Here is a 23,240-nt window from a genome sequence, read left to right as displayed (position 1 = left end):
TCCTATTATAAGTCTGCGCAAGGGAAACTCTACTACGTACTATGCCGACATGATAGCATTTGATTATGGAATCCATTATTTGATGATGTTACTAGCTAAAAGATGAAATGTCGATCATCTCTCCATCTAGTCGAGATAAGAATCAAAACGATATTACACCACGGTGGTGGATAAGATATGCATCCAACCGTTACAAAGTCCAGCGAATGTGGGTGTCACCGACGGTCAAATGATGTACATCACGGGCTCGTTAAGTCGTGTTTATGAAACTAGATCCATCCAACTTTTGGGTGAATCGGGTGTTTCATTAGAAACTCCATATGATTTAAGGACTCGACTTCATCGCAGTCTGCTTTCTACATCTAAATTAAGTCGTGTACAATTTTGTGACGGGTCACATCCTGTAATTGCAAATGCGATCGAGCAACCACAAAAATATGCGCATAGGCTCTGATATTCTTTGCAAATCTTGGAATTTCCTCATGAGGCTCGACCTGAAATTGAGTGATTATCATCAACAACAACCACATGATATTAGGAGTTTTAATTGAGTGAATAATTGAATGCTAGTGCATTTACAGAAAGACGGCAGAGAATGTAATTAAACAATGTACACAGAAGAGGATAATGAATAAATTGAGCATGAGCATATGCTACACTATGTACAAGACATTTCTTCAGAGGCTACAACTTCTTATTTCGAGAAAAATAGTCGGCGATGCCAACACTCCGTCTAACTGAGTTAGCTTGCCGCTTCTGAGGACGAAGCCAGGCACGGACTTCTTCTTGGATTTCTAAAGGCAGCTCATCAATTACAGAGGGGTCAATCTCATTGACATTGTATTGCCACATCTCCTTTCTTTGTACATCTTCACTCAAGCTATCCCCACGAATAGAATTGCTGTTTTCTGTGATAAATAAAAATAAACCCTTCTCAAGAGCTTGGCATGATTTTGTCTAAATGAATGGACATGGGTCTGATTTTACCTAAAGAGGAACATATATTGGTATTGTCAAAAGATTGGGCAAGGACTTGGCTCTGGAGAGAGCAAGAAGGATCAACCCTCCTGAAAAATCTCAAGAGTGAAGGCGTTCCCTGCCACAGCATGCCACGACATACTAAAGAGTTAAAATCCATTAAATCATCTGCTTTAGATCATCGTGAGACTAAATGTTGGGATTGCACATATAAAATGACCAAGAGCGATTTCTACATATTACTATTTATCAGACAAGGGAAGGTAGCATCCCACAGTAAAACTACATCACCGCATTACTCCCAGTGACAAGTCATTAAGCACCATGAATATACAGTCACTGTGCACACTATATATAACAGAAATCAGAAAGATAAGTTACAAGTTATCATTTTCCTTCTATATTGTAAAAACAATTCTTTATCCATTCTCAATGTGCATTAACTTCAGTTATCAAAAACGTTTAATAAAATTTACCGCATTAGTCCGATTAGGACATGAAGCACAGATCAACAAAGGTAGCATGGAATGATGAGTAAGACTGTGTGTAAAAGAAGAATTGCTAAGAAAAGATATGGACATAGCTGGTCCACGTTCAAAACATCATAATACAGTACAATTAACATATCAAATGTGTCATAAGTAACAGATATTGGGTTCATATGCATGTATAACTTCAGCGTACATCGTGTGATAGTTAGGATTATAAAGCACGCATGAACATGACCTTAGTAGTAGAGTTTTCATTTCCATAATTCAATTTTTGAATCCTACACTTAAGCGCCAAAAGAAAAAGACTGCAAAGTGCATTATTGAACAATCAAAACTAAGATCTCACAACATTAGCTGAAGATTCTTGATTTCCAAGGTGCTACCAAAGTGAAGAATATATAATAAATTGACAGTCTGAAATAAAAATCCTTTGCAATTATATCAGAGGGTTCTGGCAATATCATTATCATATATTATTGAAATGACTCAGAGAGTAGAAGCGCATAAAAGAACCTTGTCTCTCAGTGAGTTTCTTTTCACTCGTTGCTCTGAAGCAGGTCTTCCAGACTCAAACATAGATTCTTCACTGGAAACTTTACTTTGCAGCTCAGTCAGTTTTGGTTCTAGATGGGATTCTCTTCCTACATTATAGAAAGCCTTGAAATACTTGCGCAGGGTAATACCAGAAAAGCATTCTATGAATTACAAGAGAGTGACACCACCTACTAAGACAGTACCTGAAAATGACAATGGAGTTTCCTGGCTGAAATCTGCATTTTTCAACGAAGACATTGAAGAGTCAAAGGGGACCTGCACATCAGGTAATCTGAAGAATGAAAACTTTCCCAGTTTTCCCAATCAAAAAACTGGCAGACTCGGAAGTATCCAAAGGCAAAAATGGTAAACTCAAAAACTATTGTCAGCCTCAAAGAAGCAGATGCTCTTAATTGAGCCATTACAGCAGTCTATTATCAAAGTAGATTGGTCAGTAAGTTTCTCATCCTTATTCATCATATAAGAATCGCTAGTTGTTGAAATGCTGTTCGCATTCAACTCACGACTGCCCACTGATTCAACCAGTATTACGATTTTATATGAAGTTCAGCTTATTTCATCCTTTATAACGGGGTAAGGATTGATTGTCTAATTTAAGGAGTAACAGCTTGAAGTATCATATTTCTGTTTATCAAACTAGATAATGCCCAATCACCTTCATCAAAATCAATTGTAAAAGAAAAGGAAAACTTGTGAAATTCATACCTCTAGTGAATTTTTACTTGTTTTATGTTCCATTGACTCCAAATCTGAGGATTCAGTCTTGATAGTGGGTTCCCCCTCTGGTAGTTTCATATGTTCAATTACATTCGAAGTCGAATTGCTTTCATTCTCTGAACAAAAAGCCAAGGCACATTCATATTGTTCCAGAAGTTTACTAAGTAAATAGAATGAAAGAAAATAAAACTGTTACTCATCGAGCCATAGAGTACCAGAAAATGAAGAGGGATTTTCTAGCTCAAATTTGTCCTTTCCTAGCTTTGACGGAGAGCAAAGTTGATCTTGACCTTGGAAGTATTTCATGATTGATGACGTCCCCTGGCAAAATGTTTATCGTTAAGTATATTTCACAAAACTGCTACTGTTAAGTGGACTTCCTTACAACTGAAAATTGATGTATCTAGCACAAACCGAAAAATACAGAAGTAAAGACTACAGTGGCGTGGGAAATACTCTTTTTATTCAAAGATTAGACAGTTACTATACAGAAAGTCAAATATGACATCCACCAAACGTCACTCATGGTGAAAAAAGCACGTAAATCTCACTGCAGTCCAGAAATTTCTGGACTACTTTAGTCAACATAGTCAATGGTTTGCCAGATAGAGCTAAATTTCTCAAACTAGAGGCAATACGGTGTTAATTTGCCTAGTTAATAAGGGAAAACCAAGTCAACATAACCTTAGGCCCCAACAGAACAAAAAGTAAACCTAACCTAAAATTGCTTGTGAACTAATAATGTAGACTGGTGCTGCCTCCACGGGACAGGACAACTTAGAAGATTTGCTGGCATTAAAAGCATGCAAACCAGCTTGAAACAAATTTATCAGCTTTATAGACCAAGAACTTCTCAACTTACAGATGGTATATCAGAAATTTTGCTTGCTGATACAGAAAGTCCTGTGATTCCCCATCCACCTTTTTTATTCCCTTGCGTCTTAACCTTGAAAGGACCCAAATATTCACGCAATCCAGCTTGAAAGAGGTTCATTGCATCTTCTTGAATCTTGGTAGTCCCGTATCTTAAGGGACAAGATTTAGAAGGGAACTTCTTATGTGAATCTGAGTCACTGGACTGAAGGATGATATTGAGGTGCATCAAGTACTCATCAAAAGGACAACTTTTAGAGCAATGCATGGCAGAATTGGTTGAAGCAAAGATATGGAGCTACCGTGTATGCTCCAGCATGAAGAGTCAGTGTGCGGGCAATCCGTCTATTCTGATCCAAGTCAATGTGAAGACGTTCACTCAGCTCCTCACAGAGTTCATTAAGCCAGTGTTGCACCTAAAATAAAGCAAACAGATTGCCGAATTATTTTGTGCCCAACACGAAAGCAAGTTCACCAGATTTTTAACATGGCATTACCAAATTTCATGTGGATCCGTATAATGGATTTGCACGAAATTATAAGCTTAACCTTACCGAAACCAAATACTACCGGGCAAATTGATCTCCATAAATAAAATGGAACTTCTGGTAGGCATAAATATTTTACAAAATACAGTAGCAAAAAGTCAAGCAAGTTCAAGTCTAAAATCGAAGGAAGCTACCAAACAAAAGCCAACAATCGAACCTTTTTGGTTTTACCAGTGATAGTTTAATGATATGACAATGGCTTGTAGGCATGGTGATGGATTTTTAGGGCCACCCAAATATCACAGACAAAATCCAGAAACACAGTTCAAAAAGAACTAAGGCTTTTATGTTTTTCCTTTCCAGAGCTAGTGAGCACTTCGAACAATTCAATCTCATATATAAAATAATATGGTCTTACTTATAGTCATCCAAATGACAGATTAAAGGAAAGGAAAAGCGCTACGTGCAGCAAAATTTATCTGATTAACTTATTTATCAATGATCACATATACTTTTTGGCTTCTAAGTTCAAAAGGCTAGTAATGACACCAATGGACCCTGCAGCGTGCAGTCAGCCCTAAACAAAGCAGTTACACAACAACCAATGACATGCATAGTTTTAGGTTTCCAATAGGTGTTTCTAAGCCATATTAATAAAAATAACAAGTATGAATGACAGAAAGCATAGGAAATCAGGGACAGTAAAAGAAGAACAAAAAATTTGGCACAACCAAAATCATTTTAGTACTAAAGAAAATTCATTAGTTGGATGCGGATTCTTTGATATGGTGGCAAACCCTTTAAAAAAAATGCCAAAAAGCACTAATCCGAATGAAAAAGAAATACTTACAGAAGGAAGCGACTTCAAAGCCCGAGGACCAGGAAACGTCTTTCCAGAGCCATGACTCTTGGGAAGAAGGCGTCCTTCAACTTCTTCACCACTAATTCCCCTCGCGACATTCCACAGCCAGGTGCTAAGGTTTGTTTAAAACAGAAAAAAAAAATTACAAGGAAGCACATATCAAAACTAGCTGATCCATAAATACAACAACAGTATCTAATAGAAACAAATGCTAATGTTGAACAAGTGCTCCAGATTAGAATAATCAAAGAAGAATATGACAAAATGATAAAGTAGCAGATGCAAAGTAAATTTGTCAATGCCTAAATGATTAGACAAAATGAAAAGAAAAACATCCCAATAAGGAAGCAAAAATATTATCAGTCTACATACAAAAAATCTGAAATTTGAATGGACGAAATCAGCTTACAAAACCATGATGGGCTTTTTCTACAGTAAGCAAAGCAGAATTAATTAAAAATTTGTAATATTGCAGAACAGACAACTACCCAGTGTTTGTGCCATAACATTCTTGTAGCTTTTGCTCTGAAAATTGCAATAGATCGCCAACAAAATTCACCCCCAACTCACATTGCAAGGAACTCCCTAGCTTTCCTCCAAGTTGTTTCCTGCAATATTTTTGTTGGAAAGGGGAAATGAGAGACTCGAAAGAAATCTATTAGGAGGATCACGCATAAGCACGGCTAGCATACAAAATAAAGTGAAATCATCATTGCATCAACAATGCTGCACAAACAACACATTTCTTCTTAGAATAGCCAAATAAAGACAGCAATACAGAATATTTAGGTGCCGGTTACTATATTGAAGAGTAGAATAGTTTATAGTACTGTATCTAGTAAAAACCTACATTTTCTTGATTGGCAATGACTCGAGCAACCCTTGAACTGACGAGCAGGGCACAACAGTTTGTTGTGCAGGTTTGTTCATGGCACTAGCAAGCTTGGATAGCATCTACTAAAAATTGAGTCATTAGATGCTGAGACGAAATTAAGTTATAAAAAGATGATAGAGAAGAAATCATAATTCCACCTTGTTGTGAGAAATTCCCGCCGAACATGTGAACTGAGTTTCCTGTAAAACTTGCATTCTGAGATCCGCAACAATGAGGACCCCACAAGCTAATAACTTATCTCGATGATCAGCATCGCTCCGACAAAGCCACTCCTTCACATTTTCCTTCATGTCACTTCCATCCTACACACGAGAGATCCCACTCCAGAAATGGTCACTGATGGAAAAATAAGTTCATGACAAGTAAAAAAAAAGGTTGAAGAACAAAGAAGGAGAAAATCCATAGCCTTACCTCATGCTTAAGGCCCAAAATATGCGATTTTAGAGCTACGTCGTCAATTACTTCCAAGCACTCTGGCGGGGTTTCTGCTAGCATAGTTTCGGCGGCATCGGTAAGGTCAAGATAAACCTCATCAATTGAAGCTCGTTCGCATCGACCCATCCTAGCAAGGATGGAAACCACCTATGCAAAAGGATAGAGTAGTCATCAAGCACACGTCCAGACCTAGCTACCATCAACACAAATGGTGAATTGACCACAAACTAAAGACATCACGAACCTCCGAACCCGCTTCACGATAAGAATTCAAGTCAGCTTTACCGCGGGTAACCGGTACCTGGGCCAGATGTATTTGCGGACAAACTTCTTTCGCTTCATCTCCTCGCATGAAGCTGGAAAAAAGTCGAGCAGTCTCAGTTTCCGACATCCGACCCAAGAAAATAACCTCGGAGAGAAGGCGAAAGAAACCCATTTTTTCCTCCTTCTTTCGCTCACCGCTTGACACCGAATTTACGGGCTTCGTAGCTGACGGCAAGCAGACATCCGCCTTTCCAAGAATTGTACTGCACGACGGCGGTGGGCAAGCCCCTGAGCTCCGGCCGTTTGCGCTGTTCCACTGCGAAGAAACAGGAGCTTTGTTTACTCGCGGGGTGGGAAAAATAGCTACCGAGCCAGAATCGGACAGGATTTGAGGGAGGGGGGAAATGACAACACGCGGCAGGATTGAAGGAAGGGAAGCGCCAAAGCACTCGAGGGCAAGGTTGACTGGAGGAAGAAGAGTGGTGGGCGGGGAGAGAGAGAGAGAGGGAGAGACCTTGAACGTAGAAGCAGTCCATGTCGAGGTGGGCGATGACCCTTCCGTCGGATGACACAGGCTTCGCCACCGGCATTCCTTCTTCTTCTTCTTCTTCTTCGTCTTCTTCCTTCCGCTCCTGTGTTTTCCCTCCAACAATTCCTTCCAAAGCATTTGGGGGCGCAACCCCTCCTTTTTCTTTTTCTTTTTTCTTTTCTATTTTACGTTTTTAAGGTGGAAGTGGCCCCTTTTTATTTGTTAATAACATTTTATATTAAAATGATAAGTACGCATTTATCGTTAATTATTGTTATTTGGCATAATGACACAAATGATCCAGAACTTTGGCCAAGCGCATGTGACTCTTGATCTTTTAATTTGTTTAATATGATCCTCAAACTTTAGCTCAATATATAATGTGGTCCATGAACTTTTAATTTGTTCATTACGATCTCCGAACTTTTGGTATATGTTCAACTATGAAAATGTTGAATATTTTCATTTCATTAATTTAAGTTCGGAAACAATGTTGAACACTTTTATATAATTTAGGACTAAATTGAACAAAATACCACATTGAACAAATTAAAAGTTCGGGATCACAATGCACATGCGTAGTTTAAGGATCACATTGAACAAATTAAAAATTCGAGGACTACATTACATATTAGGCCAAAATTCAAAGACTAATTGTATCTTTTTTTTTTTTTGTTATTTCAAGTGATTAGTGATCCCAATGAAGATATTGACTTGTGGACTATTAACAATTAATAATGGATCGGTAAGTTTCTCAATTAAGTAAACAGGCGGTATTCATTGCCATTAGTAAATTTTTGACGCTCGAAACCTAAATATGTAATCTCTCTGTCTCATTTACCAAACGTTGTTCATGCCCTTGTTCTTTTATTTCATCCACATTTATCAATCGCATGATTATCATGGATCATGTGGACAGCAACAATATCTAGGAGTTGTTCTAGTAAAAACCATTGAAAAAACTCCAAAAACTAAACATCACCGATCGATAAATTCAACTCAAGACATAACATACATTTACCGATTAGATAATGCAAGAACAAAGTTAATTAATTGACATTGCAAGTAAAATTCAGCCCATTCTCTGCAATGTAAATTAGAGCAATGTAAGGTGCTCCTGTGAAAATTTGTTCTACTCAAAAGATCTTGACGCCTATGCTATGTCCATCAAAGAGGAAACATTACAGATATAACTGTCAAAAGGTCATGGACAATATAACTACTAATAATCTACTGATGAATGAAATAGCCAGGTTCCAAATTATCATTATAACATCAATTAAGTACCGCAAGGCGTTGGAAAAGAACCCAAACAAGCCTTCAAAAGAATGTTGCTTCACTTGCCTTTTGGCGCTGTGTTATGTACATGATATTTAAGTACTTAAAAGCTTTTGATCTGAAATGAGGTATACAGTGATTACCCCAAGAAAACAAAAATAGTAAGATGGACTTTCACCATTATTGACCCTAATTAGAAACAAAACCAGGGAAAAGAAAGAAACAGCAATAGACTATAAGAGGAGGCATTCCATCTTGAACTTTCTCCCACCGAATGTCATGTGGGAATCTCCTCATAGGAATTCGCATCGGCATCTTGTCCCATCTTGTTCACTACCTTTTTCACCGCGGCGTGGATGCACAACAATTCCCATCATTGACTGCTGCTTGTCACGAGACTCGTGACAGGACGTAGGTGCAAATGCAGCATGAAGAACTTTACTTGTGTACCCACCATAAGGACGGTAAGGGAAAGATCCTGCTGTAGAAATCATCTCCTTGCAAATGGTGTCACTTTACTCTAACCTGGAGAATGAGATGGACATGCCTCTTGAAGATGGATCTTAGCTCTTCGTTTGCTTCAATCCCTATCGTTCTGCATAAGAACCAGCATAAGTTGTTCCTGAGTTCGAATATTCTTGAGCTAAAGTGCAATTTGCATGGTCGAAGCAGAAATCAGCACGCAAGCCTCTCAAATTGAAAACAAGAAACCAAGAGGTAAGAGCATTGTACCCTATTTTAGAGCCTTTCTTTCCAACCAAAATCTTGCGCTGACTTTGCTTGTGGGTAATGAGGTGCTGCTCAATCCTCAGAGAACCATCTCGCAACTCTTTCCAGTCCATCAAGCGATGCTCAATCTCATAGGGAATTTCCTAGATGGTCAAAATGTATTTCCATGGTCAATATCCTTCCACAATTTTTTCAAGATCGAAACAACTTGTAAATAGAGGGTAAACTGTAAACTGTACCTGGTGTATGTAGTTCAACAACTTCTCTCTCACAACTTCCAAAGAAATGTTTTTCATGACTTCCTCACTCATCTCCATTGGATCTTCATCCCAAGGTCTTTGAATTGCCTGTTTATTAAAAGATGATCACATGTAGTAATCAGATAGTTACTTCTGAAGGTATTCTTATAATTTTGTCTGAAAGGCTACAGAACCTATTATCATGAAATCCGAGAATACAAAAAACTGGAAGAGGAAATCAAAACTTGACTTCCTTGGAAAGAATTTGCATGGAAGAAGCAGATTTTTCAGCAAGGACATACTTTTATGCCTCCAACAAAGTCAATTCTCTCAACTTTGAATGTGCAGTGACTTTTCACCACTGATCCATCAAATTATTTTAAACGAAGTAGATGCTAGACAGGAGGCATCTTGCACTATCAGCAAATACGTACTAGACCATTCTCGTGGCTTGACGCATTAAATGTTCAAGATATATCATTTGTGCAAAAAGAGGTTATGAAAAGGGAGCCCAAATCTCTTGAGAAACCAAAATTCCATGTAAAACAAGTCCAAAGAAGAATATTTTTTTTGTCATCCCCAAATAGCTAAATTTAACAGACCGCACTTCTCATACTTATCCCCAAAAAAGAAATATCTGAGATGTGTTAGTGCAATTAAAATCAATGAAGACTCAAATGAATTGACAGACTATGTGAAAAGTGAGTTTGGAAATGGAATTGATGGATCATATATTAAAAAGACCTTATCGTAAATCAATGAGCATGGCCAAATGCAAAAAGATATAAAAGTAAATGAGAAGAATAGTGGCAGCATGAAGGAGGAAAAGGGAGCACACAGCCCAAAAGAATGTGGTTTAGGGAAAAAGGTGAGGTTTATAAGAGTAGAGAGATTGATAGAAGGACCGTGCCAGAGTGAGTGAAAAATTTCAAGAAGTAATAGGTTATGATTTACTTTAGATGCTTCAGCATTTGCCTGCTTTGTTCACAGACTGAACTGCCTTAAACGATTGTCAAAAATCAAATGTTACACTAAACCAAAAAGAGAGATTTTTTCTATGTAGAATTGTTAAACTTGAACTATTGCAGATGATCAGTAAAACAGAGCCTTGCCTGCTCCATAAGATACTGAGAAAGATCTTTCACCCCAGAACCCTTCAGTCCAGATATCATGAAATACCTGATAATGGAAGCAAGAGAAATTGCAGTCAATAAGTTATCCAAAGCACCCACAAAATACTCCCGACAACCTCTTAAGTTTCTTTCCCCATTTTCCTTTTTTCCCTTGTTTGCTAGATACCTACATATATTCTTGGGTTACAGTGACAGACAACACTAACCTGTCATAACCAGGAAGATCTTTAAATTGGTTTGCAACCTGTAGGAGGTCCTTCTTTTTCTCCACTAAGTCAATCTTGTTCATGCACAATACCCGCTTTTGTCCAGAGTGAGCTTGAGCTCCCATTCGCTCAATCAATTTAGTTACCCTTATATCAGGCCTACATGGTTTAAAAAGCAACAAAATCAAGACTATAAGTGATAATAAAGAAATAAAAGCTAAGGAGGAATTTACAATTAGAGAATATAATCAAAAGAACTAATAACTCCAGTATTTCGCTAAGCAAAAGAACAACCCTAGCTCTAGCTCTATCTTCAATTAGCTCTTTTCATTTCATAATTAGAATATAGAAAGAGACCTATGACCTATACTTGTTGGAAGAACTAAATATGTCAGCTCAACAAAAGAATACAAATATTTGCAAAGCTTATATACAGGGTCATGGAAGCGGAAGATAATATCTAAAATAACTCTATATTTCATAAATCATAGCAAGTTGACCACATGAATCCTAACTTGCAATAGAGCCTCGGTCTAAGTACAACACACTCATGCTCATTTTCTTCTAGGAGTTCTTGGTCTAACTTGCATAATTCCACCTTCATATTTCAAATAAACAGTAAAGTTCAAACCAAAGCACGATTAAGGAACTCAAGCTTTCACATTTTAAATTCTCATCACTAATAAAGCACGAATATTTAGTGCCAGCATCTTATGCTATAAAAATGTACACTCGATTCCTATGCTTTTGAGTACATTGATACTGCAAAGTTTATTGGACATGTGATAGTATGCAAAAACTTTGCACTTATGGAACCAACTCTAATCCAGCCATCGGTTAGATCCATGCTTGCAACAACAAACTGCATAAAATTGTTTGATTAGATTCCCGCGAACCCACTTTGGAAACTACGATGAGCTGGTATTGAGTAATATGTATATGTAATTAGTACTCGCAAAACAAAAAAGTCATGTGCAACCAATTTTATCATCCTCATCAGCAGCAGGATATAATATGATCAAACTACATGCCACGATATTTCTCTAATGGCGATGTAACAAAAGTATCTGATAATGTATTTTAAATGAAAGATAGACACAAAAACAACAAGATATTTAGAAATTTAACTTTGTGAAAAGTAACCTGGTAAGATGCCTGTGAACATCAAATAAGACTATGAGCACATCATAGAGTTTAACTGCACTCCAAGCACTTTCAACACGTGCTTTCAAGTCCTTATGGGGAAATCCACTGCAAGTCAACGTAAGCCCGGGGGTATCAAAGAAGCACTGCATTGAATTTTGAAGAAATAAGATCATGATAATGATGGTTTTCTAAGATACAAGGCATTTGACTGCATCAATCTACATCCCTCAGCAAATGGCGCAGACCTATGTTCATAATTATCATCATCATGCCAGACAAAAACAAGTTCATAATCAATCTAAGCATAACGAGCAAAGACGAATGACTGAAAAAATTGAACGAGTATAAGTGCGTATTGGGTTGCACATAGTAATAAAAAAAGTAACTTCCCACCAAAATCAAAAGATTTATATTATTATAAGAAAGTTCCACATCATGACTTTAAAAATATGTAAAACGTGATTAATATTAAATATAAGGTTTTAAGTGTTTAGTGTTAAGACAAAAAATAAAATCTCCAACTCTAAAAGCAAAAGTTGAGCAACTTCAAGAAAGTGAAAATCATACGAAACGCACCCCAAATAACACTAATGGTTTCCTATTTTAAGTCTGCGCAAGGGAAACTCTACTACATACTATGTCGGTCTATGCTAGTCCAATGAACAAACTATCTACAGCTGACTATTAGTGAGAGCAGCATAAAATTTTTGCGCATGCTAGGAATGAAAGGCAACAAGTGAAATTATACACAAGATACTTGAGCATATATCAAAAGAAACATACTATTTGAGTGTCTCGCTTTGTCATGACTCCTAGCACTTCATGAACGGTTGTATTTGTTTTCCGTGAGACAGCAGAAACCTTTGTTCCAACCTATAACAGAAAGTGAAAATTCTAAGCCATCTGCAGATGCCATAAGGTAAAAGTGCTCAATGTAGCGGGTAGAAGAAGCAGAAAATAGTGACAGCAGGTCAAATAACAGAATTGAAGGTGCTCGGGTACTTTAATGGTGAGTGACCTAATTCCTCAAAAACTTCACAAAAGAATTGTCCTGTATGGAAGCTAGATTTGGACAACCAAGCTCCACGAGCAGACCATGATTTAGGAATACAAAATATACGTCATTTTATATTCTAGGAGGGAACATAAGGCTCCAAAGCTCTAGTTGACAATTAATATTTAATAGATCTAATACATTAGTCAAATTGATGGACTGAATCCTTGATATTCGTCTCACGGTCTCCAACAAGGATCAGCCACTTAATTTCAGAAAGTTCAAATGTATCATCTAAATTATATTTGTCCTGGGATTCTTAAGAGTTTATATGGGTTAAAGGTCACTACAGTTTTCTAAACTATGCTTAGTATACCGTATTTACAAGACCATGCCAAAACATACATGACAGATGTCAAAATTACAAGATTTAACAAGACAAAAAACCAGTACGGGAAGTTTGTTTCTGATGACATATAATGCAACAAAAATTCCAAAAATTCCAAATTGAAAAGGAAGTTTATCGGATATCCAGCTCACGCTCCAGCTAAGCAAAGACAGTACAGGTCAAGTGGTCCACAGACTTGCAGGAGGGAAGAAATCCTGCTAATCTTCAGGAAACTAATAAAATGGAAGTTTACCCCTTTTCACAGGACAAGTAACTTCCTTTAGAACATGTATAAGCACAAACTGGCAGTCCTGCTACCAGCCATTTGCAATGAACCTATGAACGCTTCTGCTTGTAGTGAGCTGATCCGAATATTTCGCAAAACTGTAGTTCAATCAGATACAACCAAATTCAGTTTGAACCACCAACTAAATTAACCTTCCACAGAGTTTCTCCTTACCCCGATGAACTAGAGTGTGGATTACACAATACTAAGCTAAAGACTCGTTCATAATCAGCTGACCATCTCATGCACCTCAAAAAACATCATGAAAGGTTAACAGTCAATCAAAAGATCACTAAATCAACATTAATCTCGGCCCAAAAGCTGAGTGGCATAGTTCCAAGAATAACTAAGCAAATACACATCTTCGAAAATCAAGAACCACACCATAAAATTGGTGAGAGCGGACTTCCCGGCATTGGGAGCTCCGATTATCCCGACGGCCAGAGACTTCTGATCTTCCTCCATCACAGCCATCTCCTCGTCGTCGTCCTCAGCATCCGGCGCCCCCAAGGCGGCCTCGAGCAGGGCCTTGGCGAGCACTCTCCGCTTCTCCTCCTCCAAATCGTCCTCCTCCTCCTCCACCTCCAGAACCCTCATGGGCTTATCACCAAACAACACCTCGTCAGCTCGCCTCCTGTTCTTGTCGCTCCAAGTGGGCTGCCGGGGGGCACGGTCATCGCCGGCGGCGGGGACGGCGTAATCGGCGCTGTTGAAGACGGAATCGGAGTCGTTGTGGTCGGAGTCCTCCTGAGGCTGGGCGGCGTAGGGGCGGAGCAAGAAGGCGGGGGAGGCGAAATTGGAGGGGTGGGGGCGCGCGTGGAGGGTGGCGAGAGCTCTGAGAGCTCGCAAAGTTTTCATCTTTGTTGTTGGGTTTTCAAGGAGGCTTCTACAGGAGTCTCATGAATCTGAAGAAGAAGAAGCAAGAAGAGGAGAGAAGAGAAGGGTTTGTGAGTCTTCTGGGTCTTCTTCTTCTTTGAAGCTTTGGCCTTGCTTTGCTTGCTTGGTTGCTTCAGTTCTCAGAGGGTTTTAGGGGTTTTTCTTGCTGCTGCTGCTGCTCTCTCTCTCTCTCCTCTCTTTCTACACTCTTTCTCGTCTGGTAATCAAGGCCATTTAGCATTTTGTCTGCATCAAACTAAAATCCATGGAGTGAAATGAATTATCCAAAGCCCAAATTGAACATTCATATGGAAGTTCATTTTGATTTTTCGGTCATGACATCCGTGAGGAATTTGCTTGCTCTTTTTTTACATCGAGATCGAATCGAATATGAGATCTCGCGCGCTTAGTAAATTAGTCGATTAATAACGCGAACCGTTTGTGGCATGTTTGGCCAAATGAAATCGGGCCTCCGATGGATTAGATGTTCGATTGAAATAATTAATGTTTTCGATTAATTTTCTAATATATCTGCAATGTTTTAGAGTGGTATTTGGTGCACTATTGTACAATAATTTGACTAAACTTGATTTATTGAAATATCCATTCCACTCCATGATTTTTCCCTCTTACAACCAAACAAGAGAATCCTTATTCCATTCTATTCTCTTGCATTCCCATTTCCTCGTTTCATTTCAGTCCATCACTCTAGAGCAAAATTAATTTCTTGTCAACTATTGTGCTGGCCTATATTTTGTTCGCTCACCTCAAGCTAGCTTGACCTCTGATAATGAACATTTGGAAAATGAAATAAATAAAATTTACCAAACTCTTTATACATTTCGTGAAGCCAATATATATCACCAAATGTCCGCCCTAGAGTGACAGCATGCATCGGCTTAAAAACTTGCCATTTTATATCGTGTAAGATTTTAGAAAATTAGTATCATTAAAGGTTTATGTAAAAATCACTATAAAAATAAAGATAAGTATCTATTTGTATTCTGAAATCATAAATATGACATTCTGTTCGAGTTTGGCTCAAATTTCAATTTCATATTACATGATTGAGTTTAATTAAAGTTAGTGTGGAGTTCAACCTACCACGTTTGATTGAAGTGAAAATGACATAATAATCCATAAATTTTGGCTCAATATGTAATGTGGTTCATGAATTTTTAATTTATTTAATGTGGCCCCTAAACTTAAACCAAATGTGCAATATGATCTCTTACCATCGAACATTTTCTTATTATCTAAAGACTAAATTAAACGTGTTCCAAAAGTTCATGAGTCGCATTAAACAAATTAAAAGATTAAGCATCACATTACACATTCATCTAAAGTTTAAGGATTATATTGAATAAATTAAAAGTTCATGGATCACATTGTACATTAGACCAAATCTCACGAGCCATTTGCATCATCATCTCTTGATTGGAAACTCGAAACCGCCATCCAGCGTCGAGTTCTCATGTCAAGTCGAGGCCGACTCGACCCAATTTCATTTGTGTCATTTTTATCTCCACAAAGAGATTTCTTTGGGGCAAAGAATCAACGGCAAATTGCAAAGTGAAGTATAAATAGCTGCTGAGTCGAGAGGATCACGGCCGACCCAACAACAAAGGAAAAGGGCGTATTAGCAGGAGCGGCAGCGAGCGCATCATCTCCTTTGCTTCGCTCGCTCGCTCCAAGCTTGCAGCAGGTCGAATGGAACGATGACGAAACCACGTAAAGCAAGCTCCTTTAGCCTCTCGTTCCACCTACCGAGCTGAACCCGGCATGCCCATCATCCACATCTCCACACATGTGCTCAAGCTGAAGCCCAACCTCCCTCCCCTGGGTCGATGTAAGCCCTCCCTCCCGCCGTCCGCCGCCCCTTCCCCCCGCCGCCGCTGCCGTTCCTCGTCAGCTCTCGCCGTCCCGACCCGCGAACCCGTCTCGCCTCCCGAGCCCCCGATCCCCGAGCGCATCTTCAGCTCGGGCGCAAAGTCGGGCACCTACACTCCCGGCGATTCCACATTCTACTCCCTCATCGACAGCTACGCCGGGGCGGGCGATTTCGGGTCCTTGGAGAAGGTCCTGCATCGAATGAGGCGCGAGAGGCGCGTGCTCGTCGAGCGGAGCTTCATCAGTATCTTCAAGGCTTACGGCAGGGCTGGCTTGCCCGAGATGGCCATCGATTGGTTCGACAGGATGGTCGACGAGTTCCAGTGTAAGCGGACTGTCCGGTCCTTCAATTCGGTCCTCAACATTATTATCCAGAATGGTCGTTATAATCGCGGGTTGGAGTTCTATTCTTATGTCATTAGTTCTAGCCAGATCAATATTTCGCCGAACGTGCTTAGTTATAATCTAGTCGTGAAGGCTGTGTGTAAGATGGGAATGGTGGATAGAGCAGTCGAACTGTTTAGGGAAATGCCTTTGAGAAGCTGCGTACCTGATGTGTTCACGTATTGCACTTTGATGGATGGGTTGTGCAAGGAGGGTAGGATCGAGGAGGCCGTTTCCTTGTTGGATGAGATGCAAATGGAGGGTTGCTTTCCAAGTGCCGTGACGTACAATGTTTTAATCAATGGGTTGTGCAAGAAAGGTGACTTGAGACGTGCAGCCAAGCTTGTCGACAATATGCTTCTCAAAGGATGTGCTCCCAACGAGGTGACTTACAACACACTCATTCACGGTTTGTGTCTCAGGGGGAAGTTGGATAAGGCTGTAGACCTTTTGAATCAGATGGTTGCTATTAAGTTTATGCCCAATGATGTCACATATGGAACAATTATCAATGGACTGGTTAGACTGGGACGAGCCGTTGATGGGCTTCAGGTATTGAAATTCATGGTGGAAAGAGGATCCCGTGCAAATCAGTATGTGTACTCCACCCTCCTTAGCGGGTTATTCAAGGAGGGAAGGTTTCAAGAGGCGAGGAGATTGTGGCAGGACATAGTTGAAGGGAGATGCGAACCCAATACTGTAATGTATAGTGCTTTTATCGATGGTTTATGTCGAGAAGGGAAGCCGGAAGAAGCCAAGGAAGTTCTCTTGGAAATGATGAATAAGGGGAGCGCCCCCAATGCTTTCACTTATAGCTCATTGCTGAGGGGTTTTTTTAGGACAGACAAATCAGAGAAAGCTATTCTTATGTGGGAAGAGATGGAAAATAACAATGACTTTACCAATGCTGTCTGTTATAGCGTTCTTATACATGGATTGTGTGAGAAGGGAAAGCTGGAGAAGGCTACGATGGTATGGAAGAACATGCTTGCTAGAGGATTCAAACCTGATGTTGTGTCTTATACTTCATTTATTCAAGGCCATTGTGATAATGGAGAGCTCAAAGAAGGTCTGAAGCTATTTAATGAGATGCTCTGTCAGGGGCCCGGTTGTCAACCTGATGTCATCACTTATAACATACTTTTCAATGCATTATGCATGCAGGGTAACATCTCCCATGCCCTAAATCTTCTGAACAGTATGCTGCATCAAGGATTGGATCCCGACTTGTACACATGTGACATTTTCCTAAAAGCTTTAAGCGAAAAGTTAAATCCACCTCAAGATGGAAGGGAATTCCTAGACGAGCTAGTGCTACGTCTATTCAAACGCCAGAGAGTTGTGGGAGCATCCAGAATTTTAGAAGTGATGCTGCAAAAGTATTTGCCTCCAAAATCATTTACATGGGAAAAGGCTGTTCAGCAGCTCTGCAAACCTAAAAAGGTTCGAGCTGCAATTGACAGGTGCTGGAATGACCTAGTTTGCTGACTTTTTCGTGGTGAGTGTCTTCTTTTATTACACTACATATTTGTCGATTTATTTTTCACAAGTAAAATGTTAAATTTGATATGCTCATCAACATGTCAAATATTGGTTTGGTCAAAGCTAGATAAGCTGAGGGTTAGCTGGAGAAACCATTTGAACGTTGTAGCTTTGCTGTCATCAATTTGGTTTTGGTGTGGCCTATTGTGCGAATCCGTTAGTATATTTCAGCTGTTCACTGACATTAGGTTAAGGATATCAATTGTTCAATTGAGGCTAGCCTGTTAAGACTGCCATGTAGACTCTTTTCTCTATATATCCGACAGCTTTCTCAAGCAAAGCAATGGGTGACACTATCCTATCCTGTGCGCTATTGTTCCCTTCAGGAAACTGAGACCAACATTTTGAAGATCTTGAAGCTTTTGTTGCCATATATGACGTATTGTTCTGTTAATCAAATACTGACTTTAGAACCATTTACAAGACTTCAAAACTATACATGACGATCATTTGCTAACAATCTTCCTGAAGCACTATGTCACGCTGAATAAGATATCATAATTTTGCTATAACTTTGCGGATTAATGATTTGGATATCACCGATATCGGGGCAGCTTCATTATTTTCTCTTGCCGTTCCCCTACATGTATTGCATTTTCACTTCAGTATATGTTTTCTATGTTTGGTGGATGAGAACAATAGTTGGAGTTTCAGCAGTTGGAATTTCATCATGGGTCTGCACATTCCGAGTATCTTACAGAAGAACTGGAGGAGAACATGTCTACAAGACAGTCTTAAGATCTTGGTACCCAAAGTTGGAGAATGCACGGATGCATTGGGAAAGGTAATGGTTTCCTGAGCAGAAGCAGCATTATTTTCTTGCTCTTGATAATTGTGTGAATTTCTCCTTCAGGAATTGAACTCTCTCCCTCTGTCTCGCTTGCACCCCCGAGCACACACTCAGAAACACTTGTACTTCCTAACTATTCCTCCTTTAAATCATCAAAAAGTTACACAGGTAGTTTTACCAGTTGACTGATCTATCATAATCATCTGTTGATGGATACGTAGATTAAAGACCTTGGCACGAAATTCCAATGGCAATGACAGAAGTCGGGGGAAGCATGTAGTCAGAAGTTGTAAGAGAGTTGTTGAGCAAGTTTTCTCAGACAGGTTATAGAATATTTTTTTTTTCTGGATGATGTTATATAAATAGTCATTGGGATATTGACCAATGTGAAGGTGTGGCCATTTCAGAAAATTCCATGCGCTGTTGAGCATCAATTAATGGGCCCGAAAGAGTTAGGAGATGGTTCTTTTAGGATTGAGCAGCTAGTCATTTCCCACAAACGTCACGCAAGATTGTGGTTCGGAAGAAAGGCTCTAAGGTCAGGTACTATGTTCTAGCCCGGTTTCTTAGAAATTGTAAAAATCTCTGTGTCGGTTTGTACCGGTAGATGATGCTGATTTTATGTCTTGTTACTGCTCTAACCATGCAAAGAGCATCCTTTACCTCAGGGCATGCAAACTAAAAGAGGAGTTAAGAGCTAAAATCTGCCTTTGTCCGGGATTTATATCTTATCCGCCAGGTTAGATTATAGTCAAGAAGAATTTATCATCAAGAATTTGTTACTCCTCTAAGCCATTGTTCCGTTATTTTACTAGGCATGTTGTTTACGGCGCAATCACCCTACTTCCTAATGTTGTGATGACGGAGTGTCAACTTGCCCTGGAAGATGATGATGAACTAGCTTTGATGCAATGCAAAAAGGAGATAGAAGATGCATAGAAAACGTTGTTGTTTTTGTATTGTTGTGACCGGTGAATTGTCTATTTATTCTTTGCCAAAATGTCCATCTGTTTCTTGATGAAGGTATTTCATTCTCGTTGCTTACAGCAATTAATTGTGCCTCACCGATCACTGCATAGGAAAGCTTTCTCAGTTAGTTCTGTCTTCAACAATCATGTACATAGGACACTTCTCTATTTCACTAATTTGGGTAACGTTTCATTCAGGTAGTGTAAGATTTAAACTTGGGGAAAGAAGAACTGCAATGTAAATATTTGTGGAGGGAATAGAGGAAAAACCCTGTAAAATGTTGCAAAAAGATCGCAGGATCTTATTTGGACAAACAAAGACAGGTGCATTTGCTGTTTTCTATGCCCAGGTGGCCAAGAGAGACATGGAGGCAGAGCCCAAGAGGAGGGATAGATTTGCACCCATCTGGAGCTTGAGATTGTGGAGCATGATGGGGTTCATGTAATCGGCTGCAATCAGATCCACGAGCGCCATGTAAGTCAGTATCCCAGCCGATGCAGAGTTGAGCGACCCTTCCACCACGAGAGCGCTCGGCTTACCCTCCTGATACATGCTTGACATCCCCATTCCCACTCCTATTCCTACTGGCGTCGTGAGGCAGAAGAACGCCACCATCGCCGCTATTTTCCGGGACTTGAACTTGGCCTGAGAAATACACCCTCCAAGTCCGATGCCTTCAAATAACTGGTGAAAGGTCAGTGCTGCCACAAGAGGCTTGATGGTTCTAGGATTATCGGATGCTCCTAGTGATACTCCTATAATCACCGAATGGACCACCACCCCTAATTCCAGCACCTGCAGTCCAATCCAATTCAAGGTGCCAAAGCACGAATCAGACTCTCCTCTTTGATTTAATGACTGAAGAGACAAAAGATGGTAATTAACTCTTGTTTTGTCAAAGTCTAGAATATGTTCTCAGCACTAGCTGTGGTGGAGCTTTAGAGTCAATAAAATGCTCATCCCCCATCACTAAGCCCATACCCAGCATACATATATGTTCATGTATATTTGAATATTTTGGTTACAAATGCTTTATGATTAACGTATTGGATTGTGTATCAAGATATGTCAACGCTCAACGGTACGGATGTTACGGATAATTCATTAAGGTCTCGATCAACCGGCATGATAACACAAACATTCGACCGTCCCATTCTACATGAGTTTCAACCTTAGAAATGCTAAGAGGGTCGATTTTTTCTTTTCTTTTCTTATTTTCGGCTCCTCTGTGGGGTTCCCAGTTGGTGCTTAATGGGGCGCAGGGTGTGAACCACAGCCAAAGTTCCTTCAACAGTCCATTAAAATAAAATAAATAAAATTCTTCTCATTTTTGAACGAATAATGAAAATATCTACCGCTATTTCTGCTATTTCAAAATGTTCTATTCGTACTTCAAAAATTATTTGGGGGCGTCTAACGATAAATAAAAAATGGACATTAATTGAATCATGAAAGTGAAAGAACTGCTGATGTGTTTAGAATAACTTTCTATTTTTTACTTCTTACCTAATCCCGATATGGCTTAGTTTTAAACCTCTGAGAAGTTAAATGAACAAAAGCCACGTCCTATCAAACTCTTCCAAACATAATTAACCTTATAAACGGTACCAGATCATCTCAAGAACATGCATCTGAGAAACACAAACTGAAATGAACTGGGGCTTTTTCAGAACCTGAGAAATGATACGATGCCTTGTGAGCTCAGAAGACTTGAAGTCGTGGGCGGAGCCATGAGCATGTCCGTGAGTCGCATGAGTGTGCACGTGCACGTGCCCCTCGTGCATGTCCTTCTCCTCGTCCCCCTTCCCTGCCGCTGGCGGCGGCTCGTCCGCCGCCTTGCCGAAATGCGACCGCTCGAAGTAGCTGGTCGCGAACGTGTCCACCATCATCGTCCCGATCGCCGCGAGCATCGCGATGAACCCCGCGAAGGGGAAGTTGTGCCACGGGTTCTCGCTGAGGTCGGGGCTGGCGAGGCTGGAGAAGGCGTCGGGGAGGATGTGGACGAAGGCCGTGGAGAGGATGACGCCGGCGGCGAAGGACTTGATGAGGAAGAAGATGGGGTTGTCTGGGTGGAGGGAGGGAAGCTTCTTGCCCAGGATGGGGAGGGAGACGCCAAGGAAGCTGGCGGTGAGGATGGAGAAGATGGCCGCCAGCTTGTACTTGAGAGCTTGGTGCTTAGTGTTATTGTAAGGTTTCTCAAGATCAGACAACTGGGTTTTCGTCATACTCTCACACCTGCACTCGGCAGATGCAGCGAGGAAGACTAGGAGCAGCACAAGCGACAAGAAGATGCATGAGAGCTTCATCATGGCGTCTTCTCTCTGCTCTCTTTCTTTCTTTCTGATTTTGGAGACAGAAATGACAGTATGGTGCTTTGGGAGTTGGGAGTATTTAAAGAGTTTGAGTGATGCGCTGAGGTGGTACGGCGACGACGACTGATTTATAAAAATGGATGGCTAACATCAAAGAGAAAGATAAGGTAGTCATATTCCTTCAAAAGCCTATTGATGCGATCGTAGACGTTATGTTTGATATTCATTTGGCAACACCACAAAGACAAAAGAAAAAAGAAATGCCGCTACAACACATCGTAGCTTCAGTCTCTAGATATTATCATATTGCTGCAGAGAAGCCACACCATCCACTGAACTTGACAGAATGACTCGTTTCAAACATTATTATAACCGGTGTAAAATTCTTATGTACAAAAAAGGAAGAAGTAAATTTTGATTCGTACCTCATAACTTAGTCTTTAAATTAATGATTAAAAGGAAAAGATCAAGTTGCATTATGAGTGGCAGGGGGATCTTAGTGAGGAATGCAGAAATATGGCGACATGCAGAGGGCATGCAGCCTGCGAGGAACAGGAGGGGAGGACACAAGTGTGTGGGCGGCGAGCGACCCAAATGTCGACATTATGAGTTTATAACACACCCCCACACCCTCGATTTAAGCGATAGATTTTAAGAAAAGTTCCCCTAATCTCTCCTCAAAAGGCCTCAGCTTTTGTTTACTGTCATTGCTAAAAAAAATGCTAAAGCGAACAGGTTGGTGGAAGTAAGCGTACATCATCTGATTGGACTCCACTTCCACTCGCAGCCCTGTGTCTGTAACACGCACCTCAACAGGTGTTCTGACCAGGGATTCACTTTTTCTAGAATTTGTGTGAACGACATAGGCTTAGTCTTCGCCTTCGTCTGTTTGGACCCCATTGCTTATTAGAGGAAGTAGGGGTGAAAGGACATGAAAACCCACATAACTCACCAACCCGAGAGATAAAGAGAGTTCAAAGAGTGGAATTTG

General features: G+C 40.1%; 4 protein-coding genes across 5 annotated transcripts; 1 reads left to right on the top strand and 3 right to left on the bottom strand.

Moving 5' to 3' along the window:
* Positions 1-500: 500 nt before the first annotated feature.
* LOC115667262 (DNA polymerase eta-like) lies at positions 501-7,230 on the bottom strand. Its single transcript, XM_056303726.1, has 16 exons — positions 7,073-7,230; positions 6,754-6,874; positions 6,539-6,650; positions 6,271-6,441; positions 5,997-6,161; positions 5,815-5,918; positions 5,453-5,572; positions 4,953-5,076; positions 3,917-4,030; positions 3,604-3,819; positions 2,957-3,062; positions 2,730-2,857; positions 2,207-2,279; positions 1,983-2,110; positions 988-1,096; positions 501-908 (listed from the first exon to the last, which is right to left on the bottom strand). Exons 1-16 carry the CDS (start codon positions 7,146-7,148, stop codon positions 685-687), a joined length of 2,091 nt encoding a protein of 696 aa, XP_056159701.1. The 5' UTR covers positions 7,149-7,230; the 3' UTR covers positions 501-684.
* A 1,399-nt stretch (positions 7,231-8,629) lies between these two features.
* LOC115668284 (GTP-binding protein ERG) lies at positions 8,630-14,436 on the bottom strand. The gene is made up of 8 exons (XM_056303723.1): positions 13,871-14,436; positions 12,602-12,691; positions 11,816-11,961; positions 10,673-10,831; positions 10,446-10,512; positions 9,334-9,441; positions 9,098-9,237; positions 8,630-8,960 (listed from the first exon to the last, which is right to left on the bottom strand). The coding sequence occupies exons 1-8, from the start codon at positions 14,342-14,344 to the stop codon at positions 8,876-8,878; spliced, it is 1,269 nt and encodes a 422-aa protein (XP_056159698.1). The 5' UTR covers positions 14,345-14,436; the 3' UTR covers positions 8,630-8,875.
* A 1,513-nt stretch (positions 14,437-15,949) lies between these two features.
* Positions 15,950-18,961, top strand: LOC115692135 (pentatricopeptide repeat-containing protein At4g20090). Of its 2 annotated transcripts, none has more exons than XM_056303811.1 (2): positions 15,950-18,134; positions 18,836-18,961. In XM_056303811.1, exon 1 carries the CDS (start codon positions 16,145-16,147, stop codon positions 18,122-18,124), a length of 1,980 nt encoding a protein of 659 aa, XP_056159786.1. In that variant the 5' UTR covers positions 15,950-16,144; the 3' UTR covers positions 18,125-18,134; positions 18,836-18,961. The 2 variants fall into 2 exon arrangements, with proteins under 2 accessions (XP_056159786.1, XP_056159785.1); XM_056303810.1 differs by having other exon boundaries at positions 18,821-18,961.
* Positions 18,962-20,217: 1,256 nt separating this feature from the next.
* On the bottom strand, positions 20,218-22,401 carry LOC115692139 (zinc transporter 8-like). Its single transcript, XM_030618901.2, has 2 exons — positions 21,611-22,401; positions 20,218-20,732 (listed from the first exon to the last, which is right to left on the bottom strand). Exons 1-2 carry the CDS (start codon positions 22,244-22,246, stop codon positions 20,277-20,279), a joined length of 1,092 nt encoding a protein of 363 aa, XP_030474761.1. The 5' UTR covers positions 22,247-22,401; the 3' UTR covers positions 20,218-20,276.
* Positions 22,402-23,240: the final 839 nt, after the last annotated feature.

This window comes from Syzygium oleosum, unplaced genomic scaffold (assembly GCF_021117445.2).
Source record: "Syzygium oleosum isolate NSW1041296 unplaced genomic scaffold, Sole_v2.1 Sole_v2.29, whole genome shotgun sequence".
In the NCBI taxonomy this organism is placed as follows: domain Eukaryota; kingdom Viridiplantae; phylum Streptophyta; class Magnoliopsida; order Myrtales; family Myrtaceae; genus Syzygium; species Syzygium oleosum.
Note: the sequence above shows the minus strand (reverse complement) of the source record. Positions and strands in the feature narration are given on the sequence as shown.